General features: G+C 50.9%; 1 protein-coding gene across 17 annotated transcripts in view; it reads right to left on the bottom strand.

Moving 5' to 3' along the window:
- Nucleotides 1-20,909, bottom strand: part of Cacna1a (calcium voltage-gated channel subunit alpha1 A) — a 300,508-nt gene that overhangs the window by 130,060 nt on the left and 149,539 nt on the right. For all 17 annotated transcript variants that reach the window (XM_036186919.1, XM_036186915.1, XM_036186917.1 and 14 more), the window contains 2 exons: nucleotides 5,225-5,316; nucleotides 409-561 (listed from right to left, as the gene is read on the bottom strand). In XM_036186919.1, coding sequence (XP_036042812.1) covers nucleotides 409-561; nucleotides 5,225-5,316 — 245 coding nt within the window. The remainder of the gene's footprint in view (nucleotides 1-408; nucleotides 562-5,224; nucleotides 5,317-20,909) is intronic.

The following is a 20,909-nucleotide window of genomic DNA, read 5'->3' as shown; positions in this document are numbered from 1 at the left end:
GTGCTCACAGGAAAAACTGCTCAAGAGCACACCCTCAGCCTGCCTCTCCGGTTTCCCAGTGGTGCCTCAGGGATCACATCTAAGCAAACCACTTGCCCCCTGGGCTGCCTTCTAGGGCCCCCAAACCCAACACTGTAGCCACAATCAAGGTATCAGAAGCGACTGTGGCCTCTGTCATTCCTGCAGGCAGTTTAGCTATGCTGGGGATGTATCCAGGGCCTCATGCATGTTTGACAAGACCCGGGCCCCCAGCCAGGCACACAGCCTTCTCTCTGGTGGACTGTCAACAGGCCCATTGCTGTGGAGTCCCAGCTTCCAGGGCTGGGGTAGTGGAGATAGTGTCCCTGCCTGTCTTTTCTGAAGTTTTGTCCCCTGAGAAAGACCTCATATCCCATAGTATGGACCTACCTGTCCCCTCTTCAAAGCAGGTGGTATGAAATTTTCCCATATAAAATTCTAACCCTATGATTGCAAAAATAAGGATTGCAAAAAACAGGAGTAGGCCGATCTGCAGCAGAGGGATCATCGCCTTCATGATTGACTTCAGGACGACTTGTAAACCTGGGGAGACAGAGACCAGCCAGTGAGCAAGCACCCTGCCAAGTGCCTCCCATGGATCCCAGAGTGGGGATGATGAAGAGGAAGGTGCTCACTTCCCCTCCCCCCAGAAAGGCTTCACTGTTTATGATCTAGGCTATACTCTGAGGAGTTTTAGGGCCCAAAGGCAGTCAGCCAGGGCTTTCTAAGCCATTTTCTGGGACGCTCAGTAGCTTTCCTCCACAAGGGGGTGCTGTTTCCCTAAACTGCCCCAAGTCAAGAGTCACTTTTCCAGTCTCCCTTCCTTACCGGCAGCCCTGCAGGGCCTGCAGCCCGCACCTCAACTCTCAGCTCCAAGGACCAGATTTCCTATTACCTCCTCAGCGTGTAGCCATGACCGGCAGAGGCAGCTGCACGCTAAAAACCACCTCCATTTTACAAACCGGGAATGAAGGCTCAGGAGGTCTGATTGTTCTGTGTGGGTCAAGGGACAGCAAAGTCAGGGTTCACCCGAGTCTGCCCGACACTGGCCTGCAGTTCTCCACTACCCATAAAGTCTCTCTGTTCTGAGTAACTCCACAGAGAAGGAAGACATTGAACACAGGGCGGGCGGCTCCCGGGGCGTGGCCAGAGAGATGTCACCAGCTTGGGAGATTTGGATGTGGACAGTACCAGACTGGGCCAGGCAAGCCCCTGTCCTCACAAAGTCACCTCAGTGTCTTCCCCTCACTGGATGTGGCTTTAGTTATTTTTTGAGAGACAGGAAAAGGCTAAATTGAAAATGCTTAAATTTCCATCCTATGTGAAAAGTCCCATGATTTTTAACCTTTTAAAAATTTAATTAATTATGGTAATCATTTGTGGAGTTCAGAGGACACCTTTGCTGGGTCGGTTCCCGACTTTTCTGTGGGTCTTGGGGATTGAACTCAGGTCATCAGGCTGGTGGAAGAAGTGTGTGACCCACTGTGTGACCCAGCCTACCACAAATCTAAAACTGAAGGAGTGTCAGAACAACGGCTTCCCTTTTCCCCTCTCCTCCCTCTTTTGCAAGCTGGAAGGAAGCCGGATGAGACTTGAAACTTCCTTGCGAAGCAGGTCAAATTCTGACCACAGTCTGTGCTGCACAGACCTCCCCACAGCCAGTAGCTTCCCATGGACCAAGTCTGCTCTATAAAGTGGATGCCACCTGAATAGTCTATACATACCCTCCTGTCTCAATAATCTTGAGATAACTGTTGGTTTGTTTTGAGACAGGGTTTCTCTCTGTAGCCTTGGCTTTCCTGGAGCTTGCTTTGCAGACCAGGCTGGCCTGCACAGGGCAGACTGAGTGAGGGCCCTTCCCTTGTGTTCTTCACAGGTATGTGCTTTTATTTTCTAAATTTTTAAATGATTTATTGTTATTTTATGTGTCTAAGTGTTTGGTTTGTAAGAGTGTTGGTGCACCATCTGTGCGCCTGGTGCCCACAGAGGCCAGGAGAAGGTACTGAATATTCTGGGAATGGAGTTAAAGACAACTGTGAGCCTCTGTGGGGGTGAAGGGAATTGAAGCACCACCATCTGGAAGAGCAGCCAGTGCTCTTAACTGCTGAGCCATCTCTCCAGTTCCTAAAGATTTCTTCTTCTATCTATCTGTTTGCATTTGTGTATGAATTTGTTCAGGTGAGTGCAGTGCCATCAGAGGCCAGAAGAGGGACTCCTGGAGCTGGAGATACAGGAGGTTGTGAGGTGCCAGGGTACTGGGAACTGAACTCAAGGCCTCTGGAAGAGCAGCTGCCCCAACTCCTGGTGAGTGGTTTTGCTCCCAACATGATGTGTGGCCTCACCACAGGGCTAACATAACCGATCAGAGAGCACTGGCTGAAACCAGTCCTGAGGTGAGCAAACCTTTCTTTCTCTAAGTTGATTATTGTGAGTGTTCTGTTACAGTTACAGAGGGCTGACTACTGCAGACTCTCAGAGAGTCCAGCGCTAGTGCGGTGGTTTGGAGAAGTCCACCCAAAGGCCACTGGCTAAAGTCCTGGTTCCCAACCTGTGGAGTAATTGGGGTGTAGAGCTTTAAAGGGTGGGGCTTTGTGGGAGGATGCTGTCACTGTGTGTAAGGCTTTCGATTTTCTGTGTTCTGGCTACCATGTAGTAAGGCATTGCCTATGTGTTATCACCAAGATGTGCTGCCGGGGGCGGTGGTGGCGCACGCCTTTAATCCCAGCACTGGGGAGGCAGAGGCAGGAGGATCTTTCTGAGTTTGAGGCCAGCCTGGTCTACAGAGCGAGATCCAGGAAAGGCGCAAAGCTACACAGAGAAACCCTGTCTCGAAAAACCAAAAAGAAAAAGGAAAAAAGATGCTTATTTTGCCGGGCGGTGGTGGAACACGCCTTTAATCCCAGCACTCGGGAGGCAGAGCCAGGCGGATCTCTGTGAGTTCGAGGCCAGCCTGAACTACCAAGTGAGTTCCAGGAAAGGTGCAAAGCTACAGAGAGAAACCCTGTCTCGAAAAACCAAAAAAAGATGTGCTGCCGGGGCCACGGGCCCAAAGCAAAGGGTATGACTAAGGATTTGAACCTCCCAAACAGAGCAAGGCCAAACCGTTCCTCTTTGTCTTTCAGTTTTTCCTTTGCTTTTATTTTACGTATTTGGGTATTTTGACTGCGTGTGTGTGTGTGTGTGTGTGTGTGTGTGTGTGTGTGAGTGTATCGGGGCAGTGTCTGTGGAGGACAGGGAGGGTGCTGGAGTTACAGACAGTTGTGAGCTGTCATGTGGGTGCTGGGAACTGAACCCAGGTCCTCTTAACCACTGAGCCATCTCTCCAGACCTCCTTTTTCACATCTATCTGTGTATCTATCTTTCTACTATCTATCTACCTACTATCTACTATCTATCTATCTACTATCTACCTACTATCTATCTATCTACCTACTATCTATCTATCTATCTATCCATCTACTATCTACTATCTATCTATCTATCTACTATCTATCTATCTGTCTACCTACTATATCTATCTATCTACCTACTATCTATCTATCTATCTATCTATCTACTATCTACTATCTATCTATCTATCTATCTATCTACTATCTACCTACTATATCTATCTATCTATCTACTATCTATCTACTATCTATCTACTATCTATCTATCTATCTATCTGCTATCTATCTATCTATCTATCTATCTATCTATGTGAGCACACGTGCCACAGTGAACACGTGCTGGTCACAGGATGACTCCCAGAAGTGGCGGTTCTCCTCCCACCATGTGGGTCCCAGGAATGGCGCTCAGACCAGCAGGTGCCTTCACTTCTTGTTCCCTCCCTTCATCTCGGGCATTTTGTGACAGTAACTGAAAGCTAACACCAGCAAATGCCCGGTCACCCTACTCACCAGGGCCTCCTGTTAGACTAGCTAGTCACCTGCTCTTAATCTAATGGGGCACAGGAGCCGGCTGGGCAGCCAGAGCTGGCCATGGGCCCCTTTTCCTATAAAAGGGACATGTTGGTGGTCAGCTGAGAAATCCCTCTTCGTAGTTTCGTTTTAAGTTTTCTTCTGGTGCTGAGGGAGAAGCCAGAAACCATGATGGCTAGGCATCTACTGAGAGACACCAGCCCCACCAGAGAAACCTCTCTAAGTCTGGGTGGGAGTGACTCTGATCAGTGAGGCTGACACACTGAACACAGTGATGTTAACAGCCTAACACGCGCCTGTTCTGGTGACAGAGTTAAAAAAACTGGACACGTAGAATTTCCAGGGACCGTGGAGTCCTTACTTGTTTATTCATGTATGTGTGTGTGCACATACACGTATGTGGAGGTTAGGGGCCAATGCCAAGTATCTGCCTCAAATCTCACTAAACCTGGCACTTGTCGATTCAGCCAGACCCACTGGCCATGCGCTCCGGGGAGCCTCTGCCTCCACAGTCCCAGTGCCAGAATGACAGAGATGCACCCCCACATCTGGCTTTCCCACAAGAGTGCTTTGTGACCAATCTCAGGTCCTTGTGCTGTGTGGTGAGCATTCTACCATCTGAACCATCTCCCAGCTGCCCAGAGTATCTGCTTTCTGCTTTCTATCCGGGGAGCCTGTGGGGGTAGAAACAGCCCTCTGCCGGCGTTAGGCTTGGGGATGAATCCTGAGCCCTCTCTGTGGTGATACCCAGGCATCCCTGAAGAACCAGAGAGCAGGAGAATGTGCACAGACCCTGTGCTCATTCCACCCACCTGTTGAGGACTCCTCTGTGTCTTGTCCTTCTCATCTGTGCAATGGGTATCTGCCAACTGAGCCCAGGGGAGAAATGAGAGCAGCAGAGTCTCTTCCTGTGGTGCTTGGCTCACAGGCGGTAAGCGCCAACAGTCGTCAGCACAGGCTCACCACCAGGCATGGAGTTCTACTCACTAACTCTAACTCAGCCCTTCTCTGTCATGTGACCCTAGTCCAACTCTCCAGGTGCCTACGTGCCTCTCCATAAAACAGAGACACCGGCACAGTGCACACAACAGGTTGTGGGTGCTGAAGGAACTGTGTGCACAGCATGACTCCCGGCAGACTGTAGGCGCTCAATAAAGGGGTGAGGCCTCTGGTTTGCTTCCAGAGACCACCTAGACCTGGTTCTTGGGAAACCCCTGAGGGGCATCCTGCCCTGAAGGGAGCTGGGCCTCCAAGCAGACCCTCTAGAAGGATGGAGACTCACGCACTTGGGATTCCAGACACCAGCTTGAGTGGCCGCAGCACACGAACCGCCCTCAGTGTCCGTAGGTCAAACTCCGTCCCGACAGTGGCCAAGATGCTGCAGGAGAAAGCGACGGTGAGACATGGGGCAGGGTAGGTGGATGGGCAGCGCATGGCGCTAGCAGGCTCCCACTGGTGACCGGGCACCATCAGGTCAGTTCCAATGCCTGCCAAGTGACAATAACGGTTCTTGTCTTATGGAGTGAGAGGTGACTGGTACCCATTTTCTTTCTGTGTGTGATGTACATGTGTACCCGTGCAGAGGGTGCATACCTCTAGTCCCAAGATGCTCATGGGCTAGCTTAGGCTGGAGTACACAGGAGAGCAGAGGCAGCAAGTGACACCCTGTTCACTTTTCTCTTTCTCCACGACATGCTTGTTTTATATATGACAAACACATATGTCTGTATGCACGCATGCACATATGCACATACACACACACAATTTTTGAGACAGTGCCACACTGTATAGTCTTGGCAGGCCTGGAAATAACTGTATAGACCAGGCTGACCTCAGACTCACAGAGATCTGCCTGCTTCTGCCTCCCAAGTGCTGGGAGTAAAGGTGTGTGCCACCACACACAGCAAATATACATATATTTAAAAGAGTGTCAAAATGTAACCTGCTTATTATGTAGCCCAGGCTGTCCCTGAACTGACAGGAATCCTATCGGCTGCCTTCCAGGTATGCAATTGCAAGCTTGAGCCGACATGCCCCCCCCCCCCCCCCCATTTTCTGAAGACAGTGTGTGCTCATATAGCTCAGGCTGGCCTGGGCTGTGCCCTTCTGACGTCACAGACTGTTGGGACTATGACTGTGCAGTTTTGGACGTCTTCAGATTTCCTCTGGCAGGCACCATTCTATTTCTGAGTCTCACTTTCCTCTTTCTGTGCAGACAGAAGCTGTTGCCCAGTGTGTGCAAAGGAGTCATAGGTCTCTGTGTGTGTGGAGGAAGCTGAGAGAACCCAGTGAACACATCAAATGTCAGTGCTGTGTATTGAGGAGAGAAACGCGGAGAGACAGGCACACTGGGGATAGTGTCAGAGGGGAAGCAGTGGCATTTACCTCAGTACAGGGGACTGCTCTTTACCACTGGGGGAAGGGAACAGCTCAGTGTTCTTATCCAGGTTGGGCTGGAGTGTGGCTCAGGGGCAGAGACCTGCCTAGGACCCCCAGTGAGGGGCAGGGGTGCGGCTCAGGGGCAGAGCTCTTGTTTTAACATCCATAAGGCCCTGACTTTCATCCTAAGTGGAAGCAGGACAGGACAGACCAGCACTGCCCAGGAGAAATCTAGAGCTGCAGAGGGAATTCCATATTAAACAAATAAAAACAAACAGGTGACATTAATTCCACGACATAATTATCTTCTTCTGTGCAAAGTTCGGTCAGTCTCTGTTATCCACAGCGGATGCTTCCAGGACGACCCAGCCCCATGCTGAAAGCCAGCGTCCACATTCCTTCTATGAAATGCTGTGGTGTTTATGTCAAACCTGCACAAGTCCTCCTGTGGATTGTGTGTATGGGCACACATGTGCCACACTCCACTTGTGGAGGTCAGTGGACAACTTCAGACATGGACCCTTGCCTCTGCCCTTGTTTGAGACACGATCTCTTCTCTGCTGCTTCATTAGACACACTGAGGTTAAGGGCACACACCCCGGCACACAGATCTTGTTCTCAGACAAGTTCCTACTTTATAGCCCATGTTGGTTCTGGAAGTGGGAGCAATTCTCCTGCCTCAACTTCCTGAGTGCTGGGATAACTGGTGTGAACCACCATTCCCAGCGACAAACACTCTGAGCTACTATCCCCGGCCCTAAATTATTATTACTTATTATCATTTGTAGTGCTGGGGACGGAGCCAGGGCCTCAGCTGTGCTGAGCAAGCGCCCTGCCATTGAGACCCATCTCCAGCTCTTGGCTCTTTGAGACAGATTCCCACCCTGTACCCCAAGCTTGCTTTAAACCTGTGATCTTTCTGCTTCAGTCTCCCAGGTGCCGAGACCACAAGCCACCACAGCAGTTGGGATTGTACTGCTAAAGAACCCCACCGTGTCCCTGGCCTGCTCCCACCTTCCTCAGCAAAGGCTGTCACCCTCCTCATGATCCCCAAAGCCCTGAAACATTGGCCCATCCCCCACCCCCACCCACTCCCAGTCTTCTCGCTGATTTTGCTCCAGCATCCCCAAACTTCTTTAGTCATCAAAGACATAAAAGTTCAAGGCTACCCTTGGACTAAAACAAACAAACGAACAAACCAATAAATAGTAGGTCGGGGCAAGGTCAGAGCTTGGGGGTGGGTGGGGACTGGGTATGAGAGCTGGGCACAGGCTGGGCAAGGCTAGACCCTGGGGGTCTAGTGTTGGAGCTAGGTATGGGCAGGCTAGTGCTGGGTATGACACTGACCCAAGGACATGACACAGGTTCAAGTCCTGCGGCTCCTGATGCAGAAGGCAGGAAAGAGGGATATGAAGACCCCAGTGGGAGAGTGCAGAGCCGAGGAGTTCAAGTCCAGGGCACAGTCATAAACTCTCAGACCTCGGCTTCAGTACAACTGCATGTGCTCACTGTGAGACCTTGGCCTTGGCTGGCCCAGGCCTCAGAACGGCAGAAACACTGACTTCTCTCATGCCCAGCGTCACTTCAGTTGCTCCCAAGATGTTGGAGCTCATGTCCCCTTGCCCACGTGCCCAGAAAGATGGCAGGAATTGGAAGAAAGCAGGAGGCTTCGTCCTGGGGTCTTTGGGGACAGCAGGAAGGTTGTGGAGCAGAGGAGGGACATGGTTAGGGCTGGCGGGGGGTGGGGGGGGGGGGGACACGACACCTGAGAGGACAGACTGCTGGTGACGAAGCCTGAGTTAGGAAGGAGCTTGAGGCCGGCGGCCGGCGGCATAATGAGGCCGGGAAGTAGGGCAGAGGTGGTGGGAGTATAAAGGAGGCCTTGGGTTAAATATAGCTGCCATTAACGCTGTGCATCAGGGAGCCTGCCTGGGCGCGCTGCATCCGGCCTGCATCTGAGGCCCTCAGCCGCTCACGTCCCATTTTAGAGAGGAGGACGCCAAGACTCCCAGAAATCAGTGTCCAAAGATCTGAGTCACACCAAGAAGGAACTCGAACTCAGAACCACAGGTGTAGACAGCCTCAGGGCCCTACCCTGCAGAATTTGACCCTCAAGGGACTATCTGGATGGGAGAGGGGTCACAGTGGAGAAGAAAAGACACCCATCTGTTTGTTAAACAGAAACTTGGCTACCAGGTTTTCAGGGAGCACCCTAGAGGCCACAGTGAACAGCTGAGGGGAGAGGCTGGTGGAGAGGAGCAGTGGCACCCCCAGCATCCAAGGAGGAAGTAGACATGGTGTGGGAAAGGAAGGGACCGAGGTGATTCCAAGGTTTGGTGCGGGACAAAGAGCTGGTGCCGACAGAGCTGGGTGAGTTAGGAAGGAGGAGGTTCACGGGATGTCAGGACTGAGTGTGGGCATGCCGAGTTGGAGATGACTGAGTTCAAAGCTTTCTGGTAGTGCCAGGCACCAACCACACCTGTAATCCCAACACTCGGGAGGCAGAGGCAGGTGAATCTCTTTAAGTTCCAGGCCAGGCTGGTCTTCAGAGTGAGATCCTGCCTTATAACAAACAAACAAACAAACAAAACAAAACAAAATAGAAAACCCAAAAAACCAAAGCCAACTAGCCAACCAAACAAACAAAAATTTCCAGTAGCTTCCATGAAACTTGCAAGAAAACCAACACTCTACCACAGCCACAAGAGCTCGCTTGGTCCTCGCTGCCCCCACTGAGTGCAGGCCCCCCAACATCTTCTTGTTCAGGTACAGGAACATTGTGACTCCTGGCCTCTCTTGTCCGTCTCAAGTCCTCCAGATCCAAATTCAGACCGGTATGCCCAGAGCGCCCCCACCCCTGCTTCCTAGTGCCAGCTCTGAGAGGACAGTCACCTTTTCTCTGGCAGTGCCTTCAGTACCTTATGCTCCCTAAATATTTGGTGGGTGAGTGGTACAGTGTGACAGGGTAGAGTGACAGGCTACTGAGTGTCCTCGGCAGATGGGGGAAAGGGACACCTGGAGGAGTAACAGGAAGTAGGAAGCATGTGTGGTGAGGGCTGCCAATCACAGCCCTCGGGAGGATGCTGCAGGAAAATCACAGAACAGTCAAGATGCAAAGCGTGTGAGGACACAGGTGAGAGAGACGTCTGAGTGGAGGACAGTGGCATCCTTGAAGGCCAAGGGCTTCTGAGAAGGTGGTCACTGCTATCCAGAGCAGCACCAACAGGGCACAGGATAGCGCAGTCACCCTCCATACCAGGTTTCTAACTGACGTGAGAAGAGACAGTTCTCAGGCCAGACAACAGCACATGTGTTTATTTAAGATTTATTTTATTTTTAATCATGTATATGTGTGTATGCACATGAGTGTAGTTGCCTGTGGAGGCCAGAAGAGGGCACTGGGTCTCCAGGAGCTGGAGTTACAGGCAGTTGTGCGCTGTTCAATAGGGGTGGTAAGGATCAAACTTGGGTTCCCTGCAAGAGAAGCTAGCGCTCTTAATTGCTGAGCCATCTCTCCAGTCCCTGGGTCCTGGGTACATCCTGGAAGGACACCAGTGGTAGGTTCCTTGGATCCCAGGAGCTGGGCTGACAGGTAGCGACTGGCCACATAGAGCTTCATTTTAATGTGCGTTTACAGAAGACCATATTACTTATAGAGACAGAGTCTCACCATGAGCTCAGGCTGACCTTGTGCCTCCAAGTGCTAAGATTAGAAGGCTTCCCTACAGCTTTTAAATATGCATTTAAGTTGACTTAAACAACAACAAAAAAATCAGCTATGGTGGTTGCTCATGGAGCACCCGCAGCCACATGTGGGCATAGGAGCACCTGCAGCCACACGTGGGCGAGCATAGGAACCCAGAAAACTACATTGGACAGTGGTGCTCCAGCATGGCCACCCTGGGAGGACGGGGATTCCCATCAGCACCTAGAGTTATGCCCAGCATACATTAGGCACTCAATAAATGTTTGCCAAATACATGAATGATGGAGAAGTAAAGGCACACACGCATGGAGGCATCAGACTCCTCTGGAAGAGTCGGGAGGCTAAGTGGTTTGAAGCAAAGACTCACAGTCTCCACTCAGCGGACACTTCCCACCCTCCCAGCAAAGCCTGAGAAAACGCTCAGCAGTGAACGCTTTCCCTGGACGCCTTGCTATGGGTCACGTGACCTAGTTACACGTATAACAGACCCCATGTCAGCTTGCTGGAGAATTCTGGGAAAGGGTTTCTCCTGGAGAAGAGTCAAATGGCAGGAAACATCCTCTCCTCTTCCTGCAGGAGGCTGGTTTCCTGCTGTCTATGCCTGATGGCTGAGAGACATCTTGGAACAGCTCTTGGCCATAGGGCAACTAAGAAAAATCCCCACAGCAAAAAAGCAGGAAGCTGGAAAGACTCGGTACCGCTGTGGCTGAGCCACAGACTCAACCCCACAACCAAGTGGCCTCCATCCTTCCTGGAATGAGGGGTCCAAAACCAAATTCTTCTAAACACAAGTTGTGTGGCTTTGGGCACCTCACCTCAGCTCTCTGGGTCTCAGTTTCCTGACTAAAATGGAGATGGTAACAGTACTTCCTTTACAGGTGGGAGAATTTCTGGGAGGTGCTGCCGTACCCTCACCTTGTCTGTTCTGTTATTTACAGCTAGATTCTTTTGGAATCTGCCTCCATCTACAGCTGTGGGGGCAGTATCACTATTCTCTCCCGGGTCGGCAGTGGGATGTAAGCATGTACTTCTTTTTCTTCCATGCCCCCTGCACGTGGTGTACACATGTGTGCATGCAGTTGGAGGTCAGAGGTTGATATCATTGTCCATCTCTCTTCCACCTTATTTACCGAGGCATGGTCTCTTCATCAGACTGGGAGCTGACACATCTGGCGTTGGCATGAGTTCTGGGGATCTGAACTCCAGACCTCATGCTTGTACGCCATGTTCCCAGCCTTATCGGTATGTTTTAAAAGAGGCGGAAATTACCATGTGCTTGTGAATGAGGCGAGGAGCATGTGACAAAGTCTTGGGGTTGCTAGAGCTGGGAGTGAGCAGTGAGACTATCAGCTGAGAAATGGCTGAAGAGGCAGTGGGTGTGGAAAGCTGTGGAGCTGATGAGAGCTTTTATGGCTCCCTACCCCAGCTTATGAGTCACCTGCTTTTCAGATTCACAGTCCCAGCCCTGCCCAGGTGAAGCCTGAGAACATGGTTGTTTCTCATTCATCTGGATGCCTGGCTGATCCTGGGTTATACCAATCCACTTGCTGATATGTGAAGGACCCACAGGCCCCTCCATCATGCCTGCTGGGTCCTATTCTTCCCTGCAATGGGACTTAAGCCAGGAAGAAAGCGCCTTAATGGATAGAAAGATAGGTCTTCATAAAGAGCTCAATAGTGAATGGGGTGCATGGCACACACCTTTAATACCAGCATTTGGGAGACACAGGCTGGCAGATCTTTGAGTTCTAGGCCAGCCAAAGCTACACAGTGAGACCATGTTAAAAAAGAGTTGAGGTGAAGAGGCTCTCTCCACCCTCTGCACCCTCTGCATCTTCTGCACCCTTGTGCACGGAGTGCCAACTGGCCTTGGCCTTGGGTTTCTAAGCCTTCAGCCTGATCTCCACTCATGTTTTCCCACTCAGGGAACAGGCTGTCGTAGATCAGATGAAGGGGACACCTGGCCCTTTCTCTCTCTGGAAAACTGTCTTGGAGATCCTTTTTCTAAAACCTTCAGAGTTGAATTAATCAGGCTGCTTGGCTCACAGAACAACCTCCCCCTGTGTCTGAGCAGGACATCTCTCTAGTTCATTCACCCATGTATCTGTCGCATGACAGCCCCTCCTTAGCCACATTTCTAAGGTTATTAGTTTTTGCAGTATTGGGAGGATGGGATCTAAAGTGTCATCACACAGCATGACCCAGGCCCTCACCGAGGGACTCTAGACCGGCCCTCTGCTGCTGAGCCTTGCTCCAGCCCTTTCCACTCTATTTTTATAATTCTGTCTTGTAGGGCAATCAATGTTGGGTTTAATTTGGTCTTGCTGGAACGTGTCCTTGCATAGGCACGTGCTGCCCTCTGACAGCATATATTTGTAACTGATATGCATAGGATGAAGTTAGCTACCATGTGCTGCTGTCTGGTTCTACCCAGAACCATGTTTGAAGTGCCATCTAAGGAGGAGCTGATGGACAGAATGTCTGGGGCTCCCACTGGGCTTGGGCCTTGCAGGTGTCTTTTTCAAGCTTGAGGCTAGGCCCTGCATGGGCAGTGGGCAGCCGCTGAGCATGCTCTGCAGAGGGCCATGTGGTCATCGTGGTCTTCAGCTCCTGGAGAGGGGGCCTGGACCTAAACCCACTGAGCACAGTGACTCTTCTGTACCCCTGGTTTCATACCTGCAGCTCTCATCAACAGGGGTGGACATAGTTTACGAAGTGCAAAGCTGTCCATATAACCTGGGCGAAGGAGTGCCTGAGATGTCTACAGCACAGTGTCAAGTGTTAGGGGAGGCTGTGCACAGCTCGGTGTGCACCACAGAATGTTCTACAGAGGATTTCAGCACCGCAAGGTTCCCTGGAGTCGGTACTCTGTGGATGTCGAGGGACAACTGTATTTGCAGCGAGTACTAGAAATGTGGCAAAGGAAGGGCGAGTTTTGAATTTTATTGAAGTTTCATTTTATTATTAGGGTGTATAATGTATACTTATGTGGGCATGTGTGTGTCACTCATGTGTATTGGGATTGGAGGACAAATTCTGGGATCGGGTTTTCCCCTTCCATCATGTGGGCCTTGGGGACTGAGCTCAGGTCCTCAATAAAGGTGGCAAGTGTCTTGATCCACGGAACCATCCTGCAGCCTACCACTCATTTATAGTCAAGCCTGTGGGCCAATGTAAAGGTATGCCGTGATGTAGTTGTGTGAAAATTCCCTCTTAAAACCCTGTCAATGCCCCCACCAATCTAGACAGTGCTTCTCCCTTCTGACCTCGGGCCAACTGCTATCCAAATGGTTTATAAAAGTGAGGTCACTCAGAACCTGCAGCAGCCTCATAGAGGTGACTCTATCTATCCAACCACTGAAGCAGCTGAGGCACAGAGTGGCTGAGTAACTATCCCAAGGACACACAAGCTATGTCGAGGGGTGGGATGACAGGTCTGTGCCACCACTTGGGTTCAGAGCGTGTACTTCTGAGGTTCCCTGTGCCAGGAGGCCTCAGCCCTGCTCCTCTACCCCACCCTGAGGTGGCTCTGACCGCTTACCTGCCTTTTCCTGAGCACTGTACCCACACGCAGGGAACGCTTCTCTCCCTTCATCTTCTAAACTAAGGAGGTGAACCGAAGGACTTGTTCCTCTGTGGGGCAGTTGCTGAGCCTCTCAGACTACAGGTTTTGTTTTGATTTCTTTTAAGAAGGGGCAGGGGCTGAGAGATGGCCCTGAGGACAGGCGGCGCCCCTGAGGCTTCACAGTGAGTACTGGGGTTATGTAGATTGCACAGTCAGGGTGAAGCTAGCGGGTCACAGGGGTCTTGGGAGCCAGCCAGGTGTGGGGGGTGCTTTCCACACAGAGGACAGCAGCAATAGAGGCCGTGTGGAGGGAAGCTGTCAATGAGAGGGACAGCGGATGAGTGTAGTGGCTTCACCACAGGAGACACTGAGCTGAGGGAACAGGAGTTCAAATCAGGCATGAGCTGCAGAGGGTGACCCGGTCTCAAGCACAGTACACCCCCAAAAGAGAGAAAAGAGAAAGAAATGGACAACTGTATTCACAGACACTTGGCAGAGCCTTACGGAATGAAAGGCTCCAACACACGCAGTAACATCCACAGACATGGGATGCCGGTACCTTTCCTCATCCCACCCCGCCAAGTCAGTGTGGCAGCCCGCGAGCACATACAAGTATATTCCATCCTTGTAAGAATTAAAGCAGCCCTCCATGTAGTGTGGCAAGTCTAATCCCAACACTCTAGGCTGAGGTAGGAGGATTTGTAAATTCAAAGCAAGCCTTTAATACTTAATGGGAACTGGACCGAGAAAAGAAGGCAAGGACTGGGGGATAGCTCAGATGAGGAAGTGCTTCCCACAAAAGCAAGCACTTGATTTTGCACCCCAGCACACATCTGGAAAGCCAAGTGTGACAGTGTGTGCCTGGGATCCCAGCATTGGGGTCAGCAGGACAAGGAGACCACTGGGCTGCATGCTGGATGGCCAGTCTAGCAGAATCAGGAAGCTGGAGGCCAGTGAGAGCTTGTCTCAGAAGAGGAGGAGGGTGCCTGAGGAGTGGTGCTGAGGGCTGGCCTGTGCAGGAAGTTTGAGGCCAGCCTCACCTGTGCAGGAAGTTCGAGGCCAGCCTGGGTTCCCTGAGACCATGTGTCAAAACAAAACAAAACAAAACAAAACAAAACAAAACAAAACAAAACAAAACACCAATGACAAGACAAACTGAATTAAAAAAAAAACCCTCCCAGAACAGAACAAAAGCCAAGTGACAGCTGGTGGGAGGGAGTCTAAGCTGGTCTTACTGCTTGGGAAAATCAGTCAGTTTCTGTAGAAGCAACCGCCTCCCACCCTCATGACCCAACATTCCTCCCCTTGGGGGTTCCCAGGAGGGTACACAGAGCTCATGGGTCACAGAAGCCTTCTCTGCCACAGCCCACACTGGGCCAAGTCTCCATATGTCCACAGTGGTGAAATGTACAGGCAGGCCATTTGGTCGCCACAGCCTGAGAAGGGGTGACAGATGGTAACGGTTGTCTCACATACAAGGTCAGTGGACAACTGTCTGGTCTCCAAGATCTGAGTTCAAAACCAAGCCCAGTCTATATACTGCCTGTTGGATGTCAGGGGCTGGGGATCTGGAAACTGCAGACATTCTGTATCTTACTCAGGCACATGAAACCATCCATGCTATAACTCCAACATGAAGCTAAAAAAATAAATTTAGCCGGGCAGTGGTGGCACCTGCCTTTAATCCCAGCACTCCAGAGGCAGAGGCAGGTGGATTTCTATGAGTTCGAGGCCAGCCTGGTCTACAAAGTAAGTTCAGGACAGCCAGAGCTACACAGAGAAACCCTGTCTTGAAAAAACAAATAAATTGATAGTGTAGCTGGCTATTGAGCTACAAGGCCAGGCCTGGGTATCACCAACCTCCAAGATGACCCTATGGGACAAGTTCAGTCATTTGCTCTAGTTTCAAGATCAGAGAGATCAAGTCCAACTCACAAAACTGGTCATAGTTTACACCCCCACCCCTTCCTCCCCCGTCACTGTTGAAACAAGATCTTGCTATGTGGACTGGGCTGGCCTGAGACTCCCATCTCTGCCTTTGCCTTCAGAGTGCGTGGACTACAGGTGTGGGCCACCACATCCAGCTCTCACGTGGAATTCTTTTTGTTTTGTTTCAAAGCTTTATTTTATTACATAGTGTATATTATTATATTTATTTCATTATTTTGTGTGTGTTTATGTGTCTGTGTGTGCCACATATGTACACATCCTGTGGAGGCCAGAAGAGGACACTGGATCCTCTGGAGCTGGAGTTACAGACGGTTGTGAGCTGCCTGCCATTGGTGCTGGGAACTGAACTCTAACTGAACTCAAGTCCTCTACAAAAATAATACTTAACCACTGAACCATCTCTTCAGCCCCTCATGAACTTCTAAGTTCAGTTTTTCCTTGGTATCCTCAGGGGGCTAGTTATAGACACCAAAGTCCCTTCTGTAGGACAGAAGTGTTTTTCAGAGTGTGTACACCCTCCACATAGACCTTAAGCCAACAATGGGCAACTTGAACTATTACATCCAGTAAAGACGCCATTTAAGGGGATGCCGTGCAGACAGAGAAGGCCACCTGCCTGCTGTGGCCTTTTCCAGAGTAGGAGACAGCATATGTGGATTGCTTGGGGACAGAGGGAGAAGGAGAAAACAGTCCCAGGAAGCAGAAAGACGCCTGTGCCCATCAATGTGCCCAACAACATTTATGGTGAGAGCCTGGGAGCTGCGGAGGTTGGGAAGCAGCTAAGGGTGGTCAGAGGTAAAGCAGGTATGCAGGGAAGCTGTCCTCAGGGAAGATGCAGTCCCGGTGGCCCCTCAGGCTTGTTGTCCCGCGCTCTCTGGCCTTAGCTTCTGTTTCCTCCCTGGAAACAGTAGAGGCCTTATGGCAGTCTCTTCTCTCACAGTCCACCATGCAGGCCATGGTCCCATGAGGGTCCCACGATCCCACCTCACAAACACCCACGCATTAGGGAAAGGATACCTGGAGGTGAAGGGTCCTTTAAAAGGCAGGGCCTAGAGGAAGGCCATAGTTCTCATCAGACTGTCCTTAATTTTTCCAAGATGGCTGAACAAAATGCCAGGAATTTCCCTTGTCCCCTGTATCCATGAAAGCTCTTTTCATCCATACCCCTGCTATGAAGCAGCCAACTGTGTGTGCAGCTGTTATGGAGGCCCGTGCCAGAGCCCAGCTGATGGTATAGCCTGCCCTTGGGACTCCCAAATTGTGCACTGAAGAATCTCTTGTCTTTAGAAACTGCCCAGCCTCAGATATTTGGTCATAACAATGGAAATGGATCAGTGCATGTAGTGTGCAATTCTGCAGTCAAATCTAGTGAATTCTGCAGAGGCACCACTTATCCATCATAGCCGGTGTGTGTGGGTGATTCCCTCCATCCATTCTCCAGTTGGCTGTGCTCTGTGTGGTGGAACCATGAGAACTACAAACCCCACAATACTTTGCTTCCTGCTTGGCTTTGCCTAAAAGTAGGTGCTGGGAATACAGCTCTCTTCCAAACTTGGGTTTGTATACAGGTAAGCTCTGCTTTGACTGCTGGTTGGGTAGGTTCTGGAACTGCATCTTTGGTTTATGTCTGGCTAGGGGAGGTTCTAGGAGACCGTCAAAGGAGGAAGCTGCTTCTCCACTCCCTTCCTGACCTCGGTCCCTCCTGCAGGGTAGGGCCTCCACAGGATCCCCAGAATGAGGGGCCGACAAGGCCTTCCTCTAGAGACCCTGATAGCCTGTCCTTTTGCTGGCTGCTGAGGTCCTCTAGGCCCTGCAGCACCGGGGACCAAAGGCTGGACAATCGGGGCTGCATTCTTAGGTCTCCACCTCCAGGGCACAGATGGTGTGCTGCTCGGCCTCATTAAGCCAGGAACCAGTCTACAAGCAGAAGGCACCAGACACAGAGGAGGAGGCAGAAAATGGTGTTTCTTAAAAGTGGTCTGAGGGGGGTGCATGAGGAGGTGCCAGGGGACCTCTCACTCCAGAACTCGTGGCTTACTGGTACTTTACATCTTCCTTGTCCTGGTGGCCGCTGGCAGTGACCCCTTCTCCCTTCCTGTTTTCTCAATTCTCCTCTTTGTTAATCCTGCCTATACTTCCTGCCTGGCTACTGGCCAATCAGTGTTTTATTTATACACAGTGATATCCACAGCACCTGTGTTTAGTCTCGAGCATTAAGAATCAGCACCCTGATGGGAGGCCTGCTCTTTTTTAAAGGGAAATGGAGGAGTGGATCTGGGGGAAGATCAGGGAAGGACTGGGAGGAGTGGAGGGAGGGGAACTGCAGCCTGGATGTAATGTATGAGAGAACAGTAAAAGAAAAAGAAAAAAAGAACCAACAGCCCGATGCACCAGGGCCTCAGGATGGCTCAGTGGACAAAGGTGCCTGAGGCCTAGCTCCAGGACCTCCACACACACTCTGGGGTCGGCTAGACCAGCTAGCCAGTGAGCCTCCCAGCGCTGGTACAGAAGCTCCCTGAAATGCCAGGCTGCTCTGTGTGATGCTGGGGATGGAAGCCAGGCCCTCACAGGCACTTTCTTGACAGAGCTTCCACCCAGCTCCTCTTTTTCAAATAAGAACCCTAGGACAACAGGAGCCCTGCTTGTGGTTAAAATACATCAGCTCCTTTTTTACCTGGAAACTTTTACTTTTCTGAGAATCTCACTAGGAGATTAAGAATCATGTCCAGGGCTGGAGAGATGGCCCAGAGGCTGAGTGCTTACTGCTCTTGCAGAGGACCTGAGTTGGGTTCCTACCACCCATATATCAGCTCACAGTCCCCTGTAACTCCTGTTCTAGAGGATTTGATATCTTCTTCTGGACTCCAGAGCACCAGCCTTCACATGTGCATTACCAAACACACACATTATTATTAAAGATGAATATATATACATACATATATACATACACGCACACATATGAGAACCATGTTCAGAGTGAAAACATGGACTTGACCTTGGGCAAGAGGGAGCTGATGGCTGTTCTTGGCTGTCAGCTTGACTATCTCTGGAATTAACTAAAACCCAAAATGGCTGGGCACATCTGCGAGGGAGTTTTGCTTAATTAAATCATTTGAAGTAGGAAGATCCATTTCTAATTCAGATCTTTTGAGGTGAGAAGACCCGCCTCTAGTCTGGGCCACACCTTCTGTTAGCAGCCTATGTAAAGGATCTGGAAGAAAGAAGCTTTCTCTCTTTGCTTGCTTGTTCTCACTCTCAAAAGCAAGTCCACTCCTTTACTGCATTAGAGCCTCCTTCTTCAGGATTCCAGCATATTCTGAGGACCAGCTGAGACGTCCAGCTTCAAGGACTGAACAGCTACTGGATTCCTGAACCTTCTGTTCATTGACAGACACTATTGGATTAGCTGGACCTAAGCCATTCTAATGAACCCCCTTTCTACACACACACACACACACACACACACACACACACACACACACACACACTAAATGTTACAAAAATTAAAAAAAAAAAGCCTTCTCATCAATAAACTGCAGCTTTGGTTCAGACTGGCTCATTTTCTGTGGGGATTTGAGAACTCAACTTCCCCTAAGCAGTGGCCGAGGTGTGGAGTGGGTGCCTCAGAGAGGACCTGGGAAAGAGGCCAGACCTTTCGCTACCTCCTGCATGCTCATCTGGCATCGCGGGCAGCTTGGGGTGGGGTGTCTTGTGGACTGCTTTCTGTTCAGGACAGAAATACTTCTCAGGGTTTTGGGACTCCTTCCTATGGCTGCATCTTCCACAGAGGGAACAGGGAGATGGAAGCTGTGGGTTGAAGATGAGGAGCCAAAATGGTGAAGGAGTCTGGGCCCCACCTCAGTACCAAGAGAACTGCTGTGAACAGTCCTTTGGGAAATAAATTTTCTACACACAGTGGAATATTACCCACCCACTAAAAACAATGGGCTCTGTGGGAAAAGGTGCCAAGTCTGAGGACCCAAGCCACCCTGACCTCCAGACCTGTGTGCACTGGCAAATGCATGCAGACATGCATGGCGGGGGGTGGGGGTTTGTGCACACACACACCCACACACCCCACACCCACATGGTCATCTGCATATGGGCAATATGGAGCGCCAGTCTTCATGATAATTCAGCAAACATTTTATCGAATGAGCCGTCTCCCCAGGCCTTTCCTCCCAATTATTTCTTAATTGCCCCCACTGGAAACCCAGCCTCAGTTTCCTTCTAGGGAGAATGGGGAAAGCTACAAAAGTATTCCTTTGGTATAAGGAATGAGGCTTACACTTGATTGATCAGGAGAAGTGCTGAGCAGGCTGGGAGGCTGCAATGTGACTTTTCTCATCCTCTGAGCAGAGATGCCTGTGATTGGCTCTGACAGGCCCCACCCCCGGATGAGGCCCCCAGCTGCTAGCCAAAGAGCTGCCCAGGAAATGACAGCAGGTTCCCATGATCCTCAGCTGTGCCACAAGAGCTCCAGCCTGGCTCCATCCTGACCTCAGACTAACTTTCCAAACTGCAGCTCCAGGCTCAGATTCACGTGTCCTGGTTCTTGGAGTCCCAATGGGGCCCAGAATCAGGAGGGCATGGGATTCATGGTACATTTAGGGCATCCACTTTTTTCAGGTCTGATTCTTGTACCCTGCCAGGAGTGAGGTGAGATTGGATGGACTGTCCTGGGACCCAGCAGGCTCCCCCTCATTGATTAAAATGTGAATCACGGCTGAGTCACTAAAGGGAGGGGAAAAAAGGTCAATGAGCCAGTCTGGCCTCCTCCTCCTTCCAGCTCCGTGGGATGAGTCAGCACAGTGCGGACCAGAAAGTGGGGAGGGAAAGAAGTGAAGGTGGACAGCTCAGCCGAGCAGCGCTGTCAGCACTGAGCTGCTTTAGTTCTTGGGTTAGCAAAAAAGAGTTCCCTGGCCCTTCCCTGTGGGCCTGTTAGCCAACCACCCTGCCCCCTGCCCCGCGCTGAGCACAGCGTGCTCACTTGTGCAGCCAGCCTCTCTATTCCTGCTTACTTCAAGTAAGGAGGTGCAGTATTACCGCACCCCAGACAAGCAAATCTCCACTCCCTACTTCATACCCCCCACAAAGCCCACAGTCCCCTTTAACTTCATACATGATGGTCCTGCTCTGTGGAGAGCCACTGCCATGTGGTCAGCAGGAATTGACCACCAGGTGCTGGAACGCCCTGGAAGTGAAGGCCCCTGGGGGTCAGGCTGATCCTGACGTGGTCCCTGAGCTGGACTGGTGGGAATTGGAGGCAGGAGGATCACAAGTTCAAAGGCTAACTGAGCAAGTGTGGGTTCTACACCAACCCGGGTGACTTAGTGATCCTGTTTCAAAGTCAAAAGTAAGAAGAGGGTTG

The sequence above is a fragment of the Onychomys torridus genome, chromosome 5 (genome assembly GCF_903995425.1).
Source record: "Onychomys torridus chromosome 5, mOncTor1.1, whole genome shotgun sequence".
NCBI classification, from domain to species: domain Eukaryota; kingdom Metazoa; phylum Chordata; class Mammalia; order Rodentia; family Cricetidae; genus Onychomys; species Onychomys torridus.
This window is presented reverse-complemented; position numbering and strand designations above follow the sequence as displayed.